At 44.7% G+C, this 19,347-nt stretch overlaps 1 protein-coding gene across 1 annotated transcript in view; it reads left to right on the top strand.

The window, feature by feature from the left end:
* The window catches only part of LOC120999212 (titin homolog), a 946,165-nt gene that overhangs the window by 824,907 nt on the left and 101,911 nt on the right, over window positions 1-19,347 (top strand). The window contains exon 78 of the mRNA XM_040430085.1: window positions 3,997-4,047. Coding sequence (XP_040286019.1) covers window positions 3,997-4,047 — 51 coding nt within the window. The remainder of the gene's footprint in view (window positions 1-3,996; window positions 4,048-19,347) is intronic.

Below are 19,347 nucleotides of genomic sequence, written 5' to 3'. Positions count from 1 at the left end.
CGAGCTCCAAAGCTGCTACCAAGTTACGGCCATTATCAGACACAACCATGCCTGGTTGTAGGTTGAGAGGCGAGAGCCACTGCTCAGTCTGGTCCCTTATCCACTGCCACAGTTCTGCGGCGGTGTGCAGTTTGTCACCTAAGCAGATCAATTTAAGCATGGCCTGTTGACACTTCCCAACTGCAGTACTACACTGCTTCCAGCTACTGACTGATGTCTGGTACTGCAAGATGATAATTCTGAGGTGAAAGTGGAGGAGTAGGCGGAGGAGGAAAAGGGAGGGTTGCAGCCACTAATGTAGGGGGTGGTGGAAACCCTGATGGAAGTAGGGCTGGCAATCCTTGGCATTGGTAGCACCTGTGACATCCCAGGGTATGACTCGCTGGCCAAAAGCACTTGTCCATGTGTCAGTCTTTAAGTGCACCTTCCCAATAACTGCGTTGGTCAAGGCATGGGTGATGTTACGGGACACATTCTGGTGTAAGGCTGGGACTGCACACTGTGAAAAATATTGGTGGCTGGGGACAGAGTAACGTGGGACAGCCGCCGCCATCAGGCTGTGGAAAGCCTCAGTGTCCACAAGCCTGAATGGCAACATTTCCAGGGCCAGCAATTTGGAAACGTGCGCATTTAGTGCTATGGCCTGTGGGTGGGTGGCTTGGTATTTGCACTTTCATTCAAAGGCCTGGGGTATAGTCATCTGTACGCTTTGCTGGGAAACTTGCAAAGGTCCAGGTGCATGGCGGGAGGCATCCGGGCCTGCGTCTTGGACAGGGGATTGGCCAGCGCGAAACACAGGGGAAGAGGAGGCATTGGTAAGACCCACAGACACTGATTGTGGACCCAGGCGTTCGGCCCACCTATTAGGGTGCTTTGATGCCATGTGGCGGGTCATGCTGGTGGTGGTATTGATGCCCCTGCTCATTTTGGTACGGCACAGGTTGCAAATGACAATTATTTTATCGTCCGCACTTTCCTCTAAAAAGCACCAGACTGAGGAACACCTACCCCTTGGCAAGGGAGATTGCTGCAAGGGGGTGCTCCGGGGAGAAGTTGCGGGCCTGTTTGGTGTGGCCCGCCTTCTCCCTTTTGCCACCCCACTGCCTCTTCCAGTTTGTTGCAGTGCTGTGGATTCTTCCCCCTCTGTACTGCTGTCCTCGCTTGGCTTGTCACCTTCCCAGGTGGGGTCAGTGACTTAATCGTCCACCACCTCCTCTTCCACTTCCTCACTCTGGTTATCCTCCTGACTTGTTGACCTAACAACAACCTTAGTTATTGACAAATGTGTCTCATCCTCATCATCAACCTCTTGAAACACTAATTGCGGTTGACTTATTGGCAACTGTGTCTCATCATCATCATCTACCTCGTGAAACACTAATTGCCGTTCCCCACCGTCATCTTCTTGTGACTGTAGATGCTCAATAGTTTGGGATTAAGGGCACAATATCTACTCATGTCCCTCTTCAAGCGGGCTTGTCGAGAGGCCCAAATCAAGGAATGGAGATAAAAAGAGCTCATCTGAATATCCGAGTGTGGGATCACTTGTTTGCTAATAGTCTCCATGGTGGGAGGAAGGAGTATCAGGGTGAGGATTCTGTTGACCAGACTCTTGGCTACTGAGACTGGACTTTGTGGAAGATAGGGTGGTGCTTAACCCACTGGAAGTATTATCTGCTGCAATCTAACAGACCACCTGGTCGCACAGGTCTGACTTTGAGAATGGTGCCCTGCGCTGCCCTGCAAACTGGGACATGAAGCTAGGTATCGTGGATGAGTGTGTTTCTTGTGCTCTGGCAGCAGGCACAGTTTCACTGCGGCCTCTGCATGCACCATCAGCAGCACGGCCACTTCCCCGTCCCTTACTGCTCACCTTGCACATATTAAATGGTATAGATACAGTATATGCTTGCAAGTATGTCACGCATAAAGTAGCGCAGATTTTGTAAGTGTATGTGCAAATAAAGTACACAGAATGTCTCAGATATTTTTAGGATGCGCACATGTTAAACAGGAGGTATAGCGCAAGTAATGTCGCTGTCACCACCGCCTAATAAAAAAATTACACTAAATGAATGCCACTGATATTTAGGATGTGCACACGTTAAACAGGAGGTGTAGCTCAAGTAATGTCGCTGTCACCACCCCCTAATAAAAAATTACACTGAATGAATGTCACTGATATTTAGGATGCACGCACGTTAAACAGGAGATATAGCGCAAGTAATGTCGCTATCACCAGCGGCTAATAAAAAATGACACTGAATTAATGTCACTGATATTTAGGATGGGCAAGCGTTATACAGGAGATGCAGCACAGGTAATGTAACTGTCCGCAGCGGACACCGTCTACGGAAAAAGTACACTGGATGTCACAGATATTTTTAGGCTACGCACACGTTACACAGGAGATGTAGCGCAGATAATGTCGCTGTCACCAGCGTCGAAAAAAATTACACTGAATGTCACTGATATTTCGGATACACAAACGTTATACCGGAGATGTAATGCAGGTAATGTAACTGTCCGCAGCGGACACAGTCTACGGAAAAAGTACACTGGATGTCACAGATTTTTAGGCTGTGCACACATTAGACAGTAGATGTAGCGCAGAAAATGTCGCTGTCTGCAGCGGCCAAACAATTGCAAGTTATTTAGCGCAGGTTGCGCAAAAAATATATATATTGCTGCCAGATACAATAGTCCTTAAAGGGCTTCTGTCACCCCACTAAACTCATAATTTTTTTTTGGGGTACTTATAATCCCTTTCCTGCGATATAGCTATACATAATGTTATTAATCATTTTCGTTCTGTAGATATGCCAAAAAAACGTACTTTTATAATATGCTAATTACCTGTCTACCAACAAGTAGGGTGTCTACTTGCTGGTAGCAGCTGCAAAAAACCGCCCCCTCCTCTTGTTGATTGACAGGGCCAGCCGCGATCTCCTCCTCCGGTGGCCCTGTCAGCATTTCAAAAATCGTGTGCCTGTGTTCATTCGGCGCAGGCGCTCTGAGATATCAGATATTTTTGGCATATCTCCAGAACGAAAATGTTTAATAACATAATGTATAGATATATCGCAGGATAGGGATTATAAGTACCCAAAAAAAAAAAAATTGTTTAGTGGGGTGACAGAAGCCCTTTAAAAAGACTTTTGGGTCTCTCTAACAATTCCACGAAATTTAGTGCAGGTTGCGCTAATAATTATATTGCTGCCAGATACAACAATAGTTCTTAAAAGGACTTTTGGGTCTCTAACAAGATTTTTCAATAAAATATTACTATTTCACTCTCTACACTATCTACACTATCTGTCCCTTCTTCAGCACAGCTCTCCCTGGCTAAGACTGAGCCGAACATGTGTCATCGGGTGCTATATAGCCAATCCAGCCAATCACTGTAATTCCAATAGCCAACATGGCTACAGCATTACAGTAAATGGCAGTACCGAACGTGCGGGAGGAGACTCGAGACTTGAGTAAAATTTGTGTTCGGCAGAGTATTCTTGCCCAACACTATACACCACCCATACACAGGTGGCACCTTCATTACACACCCCTGTCTCTGCCTGGACTATTTCCAGGCTCTTAACAGAAGGAAATTTGAAGACACAGCACTTATGTGTCCTGCAATTGACATCCAGCCACAGTTACTTTCATTTGCAGTTTTGTAATGACCAAGAAAACTGGACTGTTACGGACTGGAACCATAACGTCCAGGTTCTGTTTAGCGACATACTGCCCTAACTACTGGCGTGATGATCTGTGGAGCCATTGCATACAACAGTCGATATAAACTGACAATAAAAGTATCTTTAAAAATTTGTGTAGTTAAATGTACATGAAGTTTACCACAGAACCACTTTTTGAATGAGTAATTTAGCAGAATGGAAATATTCATTAACTATACCTGGATTATCAGATTACTTAGAGACTATGCTGATGTGATTTATCATTATTGCATTAGAACATTTTAAAAATTTCTATTTTCAGAAAAAGAAAAAATAATTAAGGAAAAAGCATCAAAGGAAGAAGAAAAGACAGGTAAATATGTATTTATTATACTCCAATTGGCAACAGCATGCATTTTGAATGCTACATGTCATACTTAGTATATATTTGTAATATCAAAGTTTGCCGTTCATTTTCTTCCTAAGTCTCCATATTTAGAGTTGAGCGGACACCTGGATGTTCGGGTTCGGCAGGTTTGGCCGAACTTGAAAAAAAAAAATTGGGTTCGGGACCCGAACTTGACCCCGAACCCGAACCCCATTGAAGTCAATGGGGACCCGAACTTTTGAGCACTAAAATGGCTTTAAAAATGTAATGGAAAGAGCTAGAGGGCTGCAAAAGGCAGCAAAATGTGCTTAAGAGCATGGAAAATGCTTTGCAAACAAATGTGGATAGTGACATGAATTAAAAAAACATAAAGGACCTTAAAAAAATAAAAATTAGGAATGATGTAGGAGGAAGAGGTTGAGGAGGCGGTGAATAGGTGAATGTGGCATCGCTATTGGTCTAATGCTATTGGTCTAATGCTAAGCCCACAGCCAGAGAGAAATCCATTGGTCAATAAACCCATGATGAGAAAAGGGAGGTTTCATAAACCTGGCTCCGCCCCTAACATTCAGTCCTCTGCCCAAACCCCTGAAGACGCCTGGTTGGCGAAACATGTCAGGGGGCAGTTAGTGATGTTAGCGTTTTAGCCAGCAATAGCCTGGCCGTATTTATGTCTGAGTGAGCTACAAATACATGAGTCTAGTCCGCTAAAGTGGCTGGAGCCTACGCGCTGTGGGAACAACAGCGTGCATTATATAAGCAGAGAGGCACCTGAATAATAAAGGACGTATGAAACAGGCTGCTGCAGGCGCACAGAGCCACCTAGTGGACGGACCTGATAATCAGAGATCACATTGTAATAATTACCAACAGACAGGCAGGCTATGCTGATAATTTTAACTAGAGAGTTAAGATAGAGTTCCCAGTTAGCTATTTTATGGACAAGTAATAAAAGCTATATTTTAGAATTACTAACACGTGTTAATCCAGGGACACTGATGGTCCTAGTGGCCAATTGTAAATAATATAGTTTGAAGTCCCAACACGTGCTAGGGGGATATGTATAAATCGATGTGGCCGTGTAGGCTCACGTGGCGGTCTAGGTGGAAGCGGCGGCGAAGGAGGAATAGGTAGCCAACACAAATGTGTGTTATTTTGCATTTTTACATAGGGGTATCCCCCAAAATATTGGGACATATAAAAATAAAAAAAAGGAATACATGCACTTGAGTACAAGGATGGATAGTTGAGGCTGATAGAACTGTCTATTCTGCACAAGGTACAGACAAGTCTTGTGGGATCCAGGCCTGGTTCATTTTAATGAACGTGAGCTTGTCCACGTTGGCTGTGGACAGGCGGCTGCGTCTGTCTGTAATGACGCCTCCTGCCGTGCTAAATACACGTTCAGAGAGTACACTCGCTGCAGGGCAGGCCAGCACCTCCAAGGCATACAGGGCAAGCTCTGGCCATGTGGACAATTTGGAGACCCAGAAGTTGAATGGGGAAGAACCATCAGTCAGTACGTTTAGGCGTGTGCACAGGTACTGTTCCACCATGTTGTTCAAATGCTGCCTCCTGCTAACACGCTCCATATCAACAGTTGGGGCCGGTTGTTGCGGCGAGGTGACAAAAGTTTTCCACATGTCGGCCATGCTAACCCTGCCTTCTGAGGTGCTGGCGCTGACACAGCTGCGTTGGCGATCTCTTCCTCCTCCCCTGCCTTCGCCTTGTGCTTCCACTTTTTCCCCGGCGTCAGTCGGGAATGCTCTCAGGAGCGCGTCTACCAGCATGCGCCTGTAGTCGCGCATCTTCCGATCACGCTCCAGTGAGGGAATTAAGGACGACACATTGTCTTTGTAACGAGATCCAGCAGGGTGGCCACCCAGTAGTCTGCACACGTTAAAATGTGGGCAACTCATCTGTCGTTGCGCAGGCACTGCAGCATGTAGTCGCACATGTGTGCCAGGCTGCTCAGAGGTAAGGACAAGCTGTCCTCTCTGGGAGGCGTATCGTCTGCGTTCTCCCTATCCCGCCAGCCACGCACCAGTGATGGGCCTGAGCTGCGTTGGGTGCCACCCCGCTGTGAACATGCATCATCCCCATCCTCATCCTCCTCGTCCTCCAGTAGTAGGCCCTGGCTGGCCAAATTTGTACCTGGCCTCTGCTGTTGCAAAAAAACTCCCTCTGAGCCACTTCTAAAAGACTGACCTGAAAGTGTTAGAGATGACTCCTCTTCCTCCTCCTCGTAATGGGCCACATCCTCTTCCATCATCGCCCTAAGTGTTTTCTCAATGAGACATAGAAGTGGTATTGTAACGCTGATAACGGCGTCATCACCACTGGCCATGTAGGTGGAGTACTCGAAACAGCGCAACAGGGCACACAGGTCTCGCATGGAGGCCCAGTCATTGGTGGTGAAGTGGTGCTGTTCTGCAGTGCGACTCACCCATGCGTGCTGCAGCTGAAACTCCACTATGGCCTGCTGCTGCTCGCACAGTCTCTCCAGCATGTGTAAAGTGGAGTTCCACCTGGTGGGCACGTCGCATATGAGGCGGTGAGCGGGAAGGCCGAAGTTACGCTGTAGAGCAGACAGCCAAGCGGCGGCAGGATGAGAACGCCGGAAGCGCGAACAGACGGCCCGCACTTTATGCAGCAGCTCTGACATGTCGGGGTAGTTGTAAATGATTTTCTGCACCACCAAATTCAGCACATGCGCCAGGCAAGGGATGTGCGTCAAACCGGCTAGTCCCAGAGATGCAACGAGATTTCGCCCAATATCGCACACCACCAGGCCAGGCTTGAGGCTCACTGGCAGCTACCACTCGTTGGTCTGTTGTTCTATACCCCGCCACAACTCCTGCGCGGTGTGGGGCCTGTCCCCAAACACATCAGTTTCAGAACGGCCTGCTGACGTTTACCCCGGGCTGTGCTGAAGTTGGTGGTAGAAGAGGAGGAGGAAGCCGAGTAGGAAGAGGAGGCAACAGGAGGCAAAGAATGATGGCCTGCGATCCTTGGCGGCGGAAGGACGTGCGCCAAACAGCTCCTCGCCTGGGGCCCAGCCGCCACTACATTTACCCAGTGTGCAGTTAGGGAGATATAGCGTCCCTGGCCGTGCTTACTGGTCCACGTATCTGTGGTTAGGTGGACCTTGCCACAGATGACGTTGCACAGTGCACACTTGATTTTATCAGATACTTGGTTGTGCAGGGAGGGCACGGCTCTCCTGGAGAAGTAGTGGCGGCTGGGAACGACGTACTGTGGGACAGCAAGTGACATGAGCTGTTTGAAGCTGTCCGTCTCCACCAGCCTGAATGACAGCATTTAAAAAGGCCAGTAGTTTAGAAATGCTGGCATTCAGGGCCAGGGATCGATGTTGGCTAGGTGCTTTTTTATCAAAGGTTTGTGAGATGGAGAGTTGAACGCTTCCGTGTGACATGGAGGAGATGCTTGGTGACGGAGGTGGTGTTATTGGTGGCACATCCTCTCTTTGCTGGGCGGCAGGTGCCAACGTTCCTCCAGAGGCGGAGAAAGAGGCCGAGGCAGCAGCAGAAGAGGGAGCAGGAGGGGCCTGAGCCCTTTCTTGGTTTTGAAGGCGCTTACTCCACTGCAGCCCGTGTCTCGCATGTAGATGCCTGATCATGCAGGTTGTGCTAAGGTTTAGAACGTTAATGCCTCGCTTCAGGCTCTGATGACACAGCGTGCAAACCACTCGGGTCTTGTCGTCAGCACATTGTGTGCCATGCCAGGGAACTCCTTGAAGCTGCCTTCCCTGGTGACGGTGGCCAGTAGCAGGCAAACTGTTTTGGCGACGGCTGCTCTGCTTTTGCACCCTGCTCCCGCTTTTGCTACGATGTTGGCTCGGTCTCACCACTGCCTCTTCCTCCGAACTCTGAAAGTCAGTGGCACGACCTTCATTCAATGTGGGGTCTAGGACCTCATCGTCCCCTGCATCCTCTTCCACCCAGTCTTCCTCCCTGACCTCCTTTTTGGTCTGCACACTGCAGAAAAACGCAGCAGTTGGCACCTGTGTTTCGTCATCATCAGAGACGTGCTGAGGTGGTATTCCCATGTCCTCATCAGGAAACATAAGTGGTTTTGCGTCAGTGCATTCTATGTCTTCCACCCCTGGGGAAGGGCTAGGTGGATGCCCTTGGGAAACCCTGCCAGCAGAGCCTTCAAACAGCATAAGAGACTTGAGGCTCAGACAGGTTCCCCGATATGCACAGGGGTGTTGTGACAGACTGATGGGCATGGGTTTCAGGCGCCGCCTGTGCGCTTTCTGCAGAAGACTGGGTAAGATATAATGTGAACGTGCTGGATCCACTGTCGGCCACCCAATTGACTAGCGCCTGTACTTGCTCAGGCCTTACCATCCTTAGAACGGCATTAGGCCCGACCAAATATCGCTGTAGATTCTGGCGGCTACTGGGACCTGAGGTAGTAGGTTCAGTAGGACATGTAGCTGTTGGCAGAACGGCCACGTCCTATCCCTGCACCAGAGGCTCCACCAACACCACCACCACGACCATGACCGCGTCCCTTATTAGATGTTTGCCTCATAGTTAGCGTTCACAAAGCAAAGTAAAAAGTGGTTAAGTCTGTTAAAAATAATTAATTTAATAAAAACCCTGATGTAGGGTATTGCACTCAATAATTTTTTTTTAAACTCTATATGACAGCGGTGTTTGTGGCCTAAATTTCATAGTAACTTATGCACGTCTAATCCCAGATGTGCATTATATCAGAGGGTTTTTTCACCCAAATAAGCACAAAGCCGTATTTCTGGCCTAAATGTGACAAGTACTTATGCACGTCTAATCCCAGATGTGCAGTATATGAAACAGATGTATTTTTTTCACCCCAGTAAGCACAAAGCTGTATTTATGGCCTAAATGTGACACTCACTTATGCACGTCTAATCCCAGATGTGCACTATATGAAACAGATGTCTTTTTTTCACCCCAGTAAGAACCCAAAGCCGTATTTCTGGCCTAAATGTGACACTCACTTATGCATGTCTAATCCTAGATGTGCAGTATATCAGAGGGTTTTTTCACCCCAGTAAGCACAAAGCCGTATTTCTGGCCTAAATGTGACACTCACTTATGCAAGTCTAATCCCAGATGTGCAGTATATCAGAGGGTTTTTTCACCCCAGTAAGCACAAAGCCGTATTTCTGGCCTAAATGTGACACTCACTTATGCACGTCTAATCCTAGATGTGCAGTATATCAGAGGGTTTTTTCACCCCAGTACCCAAAAAGCCGTATTTGTGGCCTAAATTTCACAGTCACTTATGCATGTTTAATCACAGATGTGCAGTATATCAGAGGGTTCTTTCACCCCAGTAAGCAAAAAGCTGTATTTCTGGCCTAAATGTGACACTCACTTATGCACGTCTAATCCTAGATGTGCACTATATGAAACAGATGGTTTTTTTTCACCCCAGTAAGCAAAAAGTTATATTTCTGGCCTAAATGTGACACTCACTTATGCATGTCTAATCCTAGATGTGCACTATATGAAACAGATGGTTTTTTTGTTCACCCCAGTAAGCAAAAAGCTGTATTTCTGGCCTAAATGTGACACTCACTTATGCACGTCTAATCCTAGATGTGCACTATATGAAACAGATTTTTTTTTTCACCCCAGTAAGCAAAAAGTTATATTTCTGGCCTAAATGTGACACTCACTTATGCATGTCTAATCCTAGATGTGCACTATATGAAACAGATGTTTTTTTTGTTTACCCCAGTAAGCAAAAAGCTGTATTTCTGGCCTAAATGTGACACTCACTTATGCACGTCTAATCCTAGATGTGCACTATATGAAACAAATGTTTTTTTTTTTTCACCCCAGTAAGCAAAAAGCTGTATTTCTGTCCTAAATGTGACACTCACTTATGCACGTCTAATCCTAGATGTTCACTATATGAAACAGATGTTTTTTTTTCACCCCAGTAAGCAAAAAGCTGTATTTCTGGACTTGCAGACATGCAGATAGTTGCATAAAATGGCTGCCGATTATGTATTGATATTGACAAACTGAAGTAAAAAAAAGTTTGTTTTCAGTAGTAGTTGGCTCAGGGCAGGCTTTAAAAAATTGTGCACTGCACCCACAAAACACATTTGCTGTAGATCGCTGAGTAAAAAAGCAGTTTTTCATAAGATTTCTCCCTGATCTCTCCCTCACAGCAGCTGCAGCCTCTCTCTACTTATCCGAGCAGAGTGACGGGCGGCGCTATGTGACTCCAGCTTAAATAGAGGCTGGGTCACATGCTGCAGTTGGCCAATCACAGCAATGCCATAAGTAGGCATGGCTGTGATGGCCTTTTGGGGCAAGTAGTATGACGCTTGTTGATTGGCTGCTGTGCAGCCTTTCAAAAAGCGCCAAGAAAGCGCCGAACACCGAAAACGAACCCGAACTTTTACGTAAATGTTCGGGTCCGGGTGCCGAAAAACCTAAAGTTCGGTACGAACCCAAACTTTACAGTTCGCGTTCGCTCAACCGTATCCATATTATTACATAGATAACCCAAACACTAAAATCTTTCATAATTCATTCATATTGTCATGCTACCTACATCTAAGGTACTTAAAATATCCACATGTTACATAAAGAGGAAGCCTACTGTAATGCAGATATAAATGCTTTATACTGTAGGTTAATTTAGCTGTATGTATTCCCATGAATAATACATTGTTAGGAGATTACAGATAACATTTCTTATAGATGTGAGCCTTGAGCTGGCCATAGACAACTTACAACCAACATTTATTTTACATCTCAGCTGCTTATTATGTTAGTGAAATAAAGTATTAATTAAGCCTGTTAGATTCCCGGTTTCATTGACTCCATAGTAGATTCATTTGCTAATGGTTCTTGTCAGAAAGGTCTGTCAACAAAACATAATGCCTAGGGCCAGCTTAATAAGCACATACATATACATTAGAAATAAAGTGATATGTGTGCCCTGTAAAACAGCTGAAACATATCACACAACTGAAAACATAAGCAGTGAAAGGAAATAAGTAGATAAATATTCACATTTGGGGTATAAATACTAAATTACTTACAAAAATGCATTCTGTTATTGTAAATGATTGCCTATATATTGTTCACAGTGCATTAGCAAAATCATGTATTCCTAGGGAAATGCATGGTCTTGATAAAACCCACTGACACTAATGACTCCATATAACATATTAATTAAGAGATGAGCGAAGTTTTGAAAAATTATATTCTGAAGATTTGCCGAAGTTCGTCAAGAAATTAGATTTATTCTAAATTAATTTGTCACAAATAGCGATAAATCTGATATACCCATGCCACTCTGCCTAATCATATGCATATTACTTGGTGACCCAATATCAGTATTGTAACAGTGGCTGCTGGACGCCGCTGTTCCCCCACTTACCGCCGTGGTCCTGGGCGCCATACTCAGCGGTGATCCTTCCATCCACCTCTGCAGTCCTGGTCTTGGTCGCTGTACATGCTGTGGTGCTGAAGATTCCGCTCCACAGGTTCCATTCAGCCCTGGCCACAGCATGCTTGCTGCTGGTTTTGTGTTACACTGCCCTAGGGGTGGCGCGCATCACTCCCTGGGCTGCATGGGTTGGGTCATGTGACCAACCCAGGTTCTCCTGCAGGTACTTAAGTGGCTCAGCCCCCTTCCCAGATGCCTCAGTGTCAAGGTCCTTGTGTTTGCTAAGCTCTTGATACTCAAGTGTGCTCCGGACTTATACCTTGTTCCTGGATTCTTCTACTCGTCTGATCCCTGCCTGCTTGCCTTGACTCTCCTGTTGCCAATCCGGATTGCCTGACCTGTTCCAGTGCCGCCTTCCATGACCTTTTGCCTGACTATGCCTCTGTCTCATCCTTTGGTCCTGCACTGTTGCTCCTGGTAATGACCCTGCCTGCATGACTATGCTTGTACTTATGGTACCTACCCAGGTATATCCTGGTCCACCTGGACCAGCTGCCTTGTGTGCTTCCTCTCCTCAAGAGGTAGCGACCTGGTGTTCCCCTCAGGAAAGTCTATCCCCACCATCAAGGGTACTGTGAAGAATCGAGGGGTACACTTTGACAACGCCATTAGAGGAGGTGGGACAGTGCAGGGAGAGGGTATTGCACATTCATAGTTAATCTATTCTGTAGGTACTGTGCTATCAGTATTACAGGCAGTTGTAATGTATTGCTATATACATCACTGTGCAAGGCACCAAGAATCATAGCTAATTCCTTCTGTTAGCTGTGGAATTACTGTGTGTCAGTATTACAGGTCAATAAAAGCGTCAGGTCTAATTTATTGCCGTGGACTTAACCATGCATTGCCCCAAGAATCAAGTAGTGGGCCCCTGACAGAGTGGGAACAATGGCAGAAGTAGTGGCCCCATGATAGAGTGGGGATGGTGGCAGCAGCAGTAGTGGCCCCATGACAGAATGGGGATGGTGGTGGCAGCAGCAACAGTGGCAGTAACATAGTGGCCCCATGACAGAGTAAGGATGGTGGTGGCAGCAGTGGCAGTAACCTTGACAAAAGTGGACCCATGACAAAATGGGGACGGTGGCAGCAGCAGTAGCAGTAACTGTGACAAAAGTAATCTCATGACAGACTGGGGAGGGGGGAGCAGCAGCAGTGGCAGTAAGGCTGTGTTAACATCACTGTTTATGTTTCTGTTCTTCTGATCTGTCAGAAGAACATAAAACAAAGAAAAAAACAATCCTGTATTTTGAGCATCCATAAAGCCTCTTTAAGAAAGTCAATATTTTGTCAGTGTTTTGGATCAATATTTCATCAGAATGAGCTAAAAACAGGAGTGGGTCTAAAACAAAGATAAAATGTAATGGAAATATTTGTATCTCATCTGTGCTTTGGACCCACTCTTGCTTTTAGCTTACAAATTCTGTCAAATACTTATGCAAAACACTGACCAAACACTGACTAAAAGAACATATTAGCTAGAATGAATTTGGGTTGAGTTGGTGGAGTGATTTGTGTAGTTCATTCCAATAACCAACAAGGCTCCTACCTTATGCCAATAATCTAGCTACCATGTTTGATCCATCCAGCTAGTTCGGCCCATCTGGAATGGTAGAACATGGTAGCTAGAAATGATAAATTTGTGTCGATTTGGTGGAGCAATTTGTCTGGCAATACCGTAGTAGTTCTGACCATAAACGATTGCAATAACAATGCAAACTAATTTTTTAACTGAAAGAACGTATTAGGTGCAATGAAATTGGGCAAAGTTGGTGGGCCGATTTGTGTAGTTAATTCTGATAACCAACGAGACTCCTCCCTTATGGCAATAATCCAGCTGCCATGTTTGATTTATCCGCCAAGTTCAGCCCATCTCGGGTTTAACCCAAATATAAGGAGTTATTTGACCCCAGGCTGTCCACATCCAACATCTTCGAAGGCCAAGTGGCGTTCAGCACTAACTGCTCTGGGATGCCCTTACATTTGCGGGGCTGCACGGACTGCACTGAAGGGATTGCCGTGTGTCTACCCTTTGCCGACAGGTGTGGGTTACCGTCACAGGGATCGGGGATTGTAATACTGGAGCACACTAATTTATTTGATGCAAGACTAATTTATTCACTAAAAGAATAGTTTATTCCCTACAAGATTAAAGTTTTCGCTAAAAGAATAATTTTTTGGGCAAACTCGTGGGCAACTCTGCTGTACGAAGAATCAATTTATTTGCAATTCCCACACAGTGTTAAATAAGAATGCTCTGTAACACTAAATCACAGCCACTGTTGGGCTAACTACAGCAGGTAAATATCAATGTGGACATGCCACAAACAGTAGAATGAGACAGGTGTGTCACCCCAATTTGTGAATCAGGGACTAATATAATTGCTTATCTATTAATCAATGTATACATGGTGCAAACTCTACTATGTGTCACCCAAATTTGTGAACCAGGGACTAATAGAATTGCAAATTTATTAATCAACGTGGACATGACACAAACAGTAGAACGAGACAGGTGTATCATCCCAATTGGTGAATCATGGACTAATAGAATTGTTTATCAATTAATCAATGTGGACACGCCACAAACAATAGAATGATATAAATAAATAGAAAAGATATAAATAAATAGAATGTTTAATTAGATTGCTCTGTGCAGTGGCGTACACAAAATCCATGGAGCCCCATTGCGAAACTGATCCATGGGGCCCCCTCCCTGTCGCCCCCTACAACCCGTCGCAAGAATTTACTTGGGCCCCCTGGATTGGGATTAATAATGCTCCGTGCCTCTCTGTGACCTTTTTACTACAAAATTACAGTGAGATAAAGTTGTCACTGTGATTTTGTAGCAAATAGATCACAGAGAGGCAAAGAGCATTATCAATCATGTTACTGCTCTGTTTCTCCGCTGTCCAGTACGAGGCTTGTCCGCACATGTGAAAGAGCCCTGAGCCCAATGAATGACTACACTCACCCAGTCCTAACTAATAAAATCTGGCCCTACCTCATCCAGGGTGTCGCTGGCGTCGGCGTGATGTCTGCTGGATCCAGAACAAGGTCCCTGTGGTGATAGAGAAAAAAAGAATAATCACATAAGGAAGGGATGGTGACTGCCCCTGTGAAATCACCAGCAGGGGGCGCTGTGCTGGCCTGTAACACTGAGCCATGCCAAGGTATATGTGCCCCCTCACTGTAGTTATGGCCAGATATGTGTCCCCATTACAATAGTTATGTCCGGATATGTGCCCCCTCACTGTAGTTATGGCCAGATATGTGCCCCCTCACTGTAGTTATGGCCAGATATGTGTCTCCCTTACAGTAGTTATGTCCAGATATGTGCCCCCTCACTGTAGTTATGGCCAGATATTTGTCCCCGTAGGACAGCGGGCAAAATGGAATATATATACAGCGGAGGCAAAAAATGGAATATATACACAGGGGACAAATGGAATATATACAAAGGGGGCAACATGGATATATATACAGGACCCCTGTATAATATGTATATGTGTGTGTATATATATATATATATATATATATATATACAGTACAGACCAAAAGTTTGGACACACCTTCTCATTCAAAGAGTTTTCTTTATTTTCATGACTATGAAGGCATCAAAACTATGAATTAACACATGTGGAATTATATACATAACAAACAAGTGTGAAACAACTGAAAATATGTCATATTCTAGGTTCTTCAAAGTAGCCACCTTTTGCTTTGATTACTGCTTTGCACACTCTTGGCATTCTCTTGATGAGCTTCAAGAGGTAGTCCCCTGAAATGGTTTTCACTTCACAGGTGTGCCCTGTCAGGTTTAATAAGTGGGATTTCTTGCCTTATAAATGGGGTTGGGACCATCAGTTGCGTTGAGGAGAAGTCAGGTGGATACACAGCTCATAGTCCTACTGAATAGACTGTTAGAATTTGTATTATGGCAAGAAAAAAGCAGCTAAGTAAAGAAAAACGAGTGGCCATCATTACTTTAAGAAATGAAGGTCAGTCAGCCGAAAAATTGGGAAAACTTTGAAAATAAGGGCTTTTTGACCATGAAGGAGAGTGATGGGGTGCTGCGCCAGATGACCTGGCCTCCACAGTCACCGGACCTGAACCCAATCGAGATGGTTTGGGGTGAGCTGGACTGCAGAGTGAAGGCAAAAGGGCCAACAAGTGCTAAGCATCTCTGGGAACTCCTTCAAGACTGTTGGAAGACCATTTCAGGGGACTACCTCTTGAAGCTCATCAAGAGAATGCCAACTGCAACTTCATCATCATCCATATCAGGCACTATGCCTGTTTAATAGGGTTAATCTTTCTGACAGATACTGTCGGGTGGAAAATACATATTGTTTTCCATATGGTTTTGTTACTGGTGTTGAAAGATGCATATGTCTTGCTCTACTTACCATGTTCATTCTAGGATCCTAGACTTTTATTCTAGATTCTAGGATTTGTGAATAACTACAAAGTTAAAAACACTAATATATTATCCAGAAAGATAGCATGAGGAACCTTACATGGATATTCACTTTCTATGTAATGTACTATTTTGGAATAGTTTACTGTAGGTATTTCTACTTTTTTATTCTAGCTCTTGATGCAAAGAAGAGCGACAGTAATGACTTTCTACTTCTTTCAGCTTCACAAGACAGAGTCAAATGTTCAAGTTATTTATCCCCACATGGTTGAAAATAATGTTTTTTTTTCAACAAGTAGGTCACAATGCGTCACACGGTGCAACCTTATTCAACCTTATTCAACTCAGCAATAATTTCAAGACCTCATTCTCAGCAGAAACATCAAATAGAATTTTATTACAAAACATTTGTTCTTTTCTAGTTTGATAGTAAATTAATAATATACACAATAATCAGAGCATTGCATTACATTATTAACATTGCTTCTAAATATGCAATAAATAATTAAATCCTTTGTGTAGACAAATTAAAACCTAATCCTTTGGTCATGTTTTACCTCCATTAGGTTTTTATTTTACTCACTTTTATAGTGTTGACATATTCCACAGCACTTTACAGGCATTTTAATTGCTTGCTGTTTCCAATGGAGCCCACAATCTAAGTTCCCTATCAGTATGTCTTTAAAGGAAACTCCATGCAGATGTCTTTGGTCAGATTCGAACCTAAGCTGCAAGGTACCAATGCTAACCACTGAACCACTGTGCTGCCCATACGTATCTTCCGATTGCGAACTATGTTCTTCATACGATTGTGTTCCTTAGCCAACCAACTCTTATTTACCTTAAAGGGAACCTGTCACCTTCAAAAACCATCCCAAGCCACCACCAGTACCTGACAGTAGCCAGCAGCGTGTTTCTGACGATAATTTTCTTCCTGAAGGCCAATGTAGCTAAAACTCAGAAAACATTATTTTATCCCCTACCGTCACACTTCTCTAGTCATGCTTGAAGTCAAGGGGGCAGCGGCCTCCTTGCTTCAAGTCAAGATAACCATGCCCCCTTCCCTGCCCCTTCGCTGTGACTGACAGCGCTTATGCAGAGAGTTCGGCAAAGCCAGCCGCCAACTGCCGGTTGTCAGGGGATAAAGAAACTTTTTCTGAGCTTTAGCCGCATCGGTCTTCAGGAAGAAAATTATTGTCGGAAACACGCTGCTGGCTACTGTCAGGTACTGCTGGCGGCTTGGGGTGGTTTTTAGAGGTGACAGGTTCGCTTTAAACTTTATTTTTTAGCAGCGTGGTAAAGTTGAAAAAGAATGTAAGTCCATAACGTACAGCCTACAATCCTTAAAGGGATTGTTCACACCTCAGGATAAGAAATCAATATATCATAAACAGGAGTCGAAAACCCTATATCCTTGCTGATCAACAGTTCTGCAGTAGCTCAAATGCCAGAAGTTGGTGCCGCAACTATACAGCTATGAATGTTGTGTGGTGTACAGAGCTAGTTACTGAAACACTACCCCCATTCACTTCAATGAGAGCAGAGCTGTAGTAGGCAGCTCCATCTACAGTCGTGGCCAAAAGTTTTGAGAATGACATAAATATTGGAAATTCGAAAAGTTGCTGCTTAAGTTTTTATAATAGCAATTTGCATATACTCCAGAATGTTATGAAGAGTGATCAGATGAATTGCATAGTCCTTCTTTGCCATGCAAATTAACTTAATCCCAAAAAAAACTTTCCACTGCATTTCATTGCTGTCATTAAAGGACCTGCTGAGATCATTTCAGTAATCGTCTTGTTAACTCAGGTGAGAATGTTGACGAGCACAAGGCTGGAGATCATTATGTCAGGCTGATTGGGTTAAAATGGCAGACTTGACATGTTAAAAGGAGGGTGATGCTTGAAATCATTGTTCTTCCATTGTTAACCATGGTGACCTGCAAAGAAACGCGTGCAGCCATCATTGCGTTGCATAAAAATGGCTTCACAGGCAAGGATATTGTGGCTACTAAGATTGCACCTCAATCAACAATTTATAGGATCATCAAGAACTTCAAGGAAAGAGGTTCAATTCTTGTTAAGAAGGCTTCAGGGCGTCCAAGAAAGTCCAGCAAGCGCAAGGATCGTCTCCTAAAGAGGATTCAGCTGCGAGATCGGAGTGCCACCAGTGTAGAGCTTGCTCAGGAATGGCAGCAGGCAGGTGTGAGCGCATCTACATGCACAGTGAGGCGAAGACTTTTGGAAGATGGCCTGGTGTCAAGAAGGGCAGCAAAGAAGCCACTTCTCTCCAAAAAAAAACATCAGGGACAGATTGATCTTCTGCAGAAAGTATGGTGAATGGACTGCTGAGGACTGGGGCAAAGTCATATTCTCCGATGAAGCCTCTTTCCGATTGTTTGGGGCATCTGGAAAAAGGCTTGTCTGGAGAAGAAAAGGTGAGCGCTACCATCAGTCCTGTGTCATGCCAACAGTAAAGCATCCTGAGACCATTCATGTGTGGGGTTGCTTCTCATCCATCATTTGCCCAAAAACACAGCCATGAATAAAGAATGGTACCAAAACACCCTCCAACAGCAACTTCTTCCAACAATCCAACAACAGTTTGGTGAAGAGCAATGCATTTTCCAGCACGATGGAGCACCGTGCCATAAGGCAAAAGTGATAACTAAGTGGCTCGGGGACCAAATCGTTGACATTTTGGGTCCATGGCCTGGAAACTCCCCAGATCTTAATCCCATTGAGAACTTGTGGTCAATCCTCAAGAGGCGGGTGGACAAACAAAAACCCACTAATTCTGACAAACTCCAAGAAGTGATTATGAAAGAATGGGTTGCTATCAGTCAGGAATTGGCCCAGAAGTTGATTGAGAGCATGCCCAGTCGAATTGCAGAGGTCCTGAAAAAGAAGGGCCAACACTGCAAATACTGACTCTTTGCATAAATGTCATGTAATTGTCGATAAAAGCCTTTGAAACGTATGAAGTGCGTGTAATTATAGTTCACTACATCACATAAACAACTGAAACAAAGATCTAAAAGCAGTTTAGCAGCAAACTTTGTGAAAACTAATATTTGTGTTATTCTCAAAACTTTTGGCCATGACTGTACTGCACAATGGAGCTATGTAGTTTTACCTCTGACTGAAGCACAGGATCTCTCTAAGAATTTTATTGTAATCAATTAAATCTGTTCAAGTGAATATGACATTTTGACATATGACATATGACATCATGGATAGTGTTAAGCGAACTCGAACTGCAAAGTTCGGGTCCGTACAGAACTTTGCGAGTTCGGGTGCCCGGACCCGAACCCGAACTTTGCAGCAAAAGTTTGGGCATTTAGTTAATCTGTCTGTTAGTTCGGTGGGTGACATGTACCCATT

Source organism: Bufo bufo, chromosome 4, assembly GCF_905171765.1.
Source record: "Bufo bufo chromosome 4, aBufBuf1.1, whole genome shotgun sequence".
NCBI lineage: Eukaryota > Metazoa > Chordata > Amphibia > Anura > Bufonidae > Bufo > Bufo bufo.
This window is presented reverse-complemented; position numbering and strand designations above follow the sequence as displayed.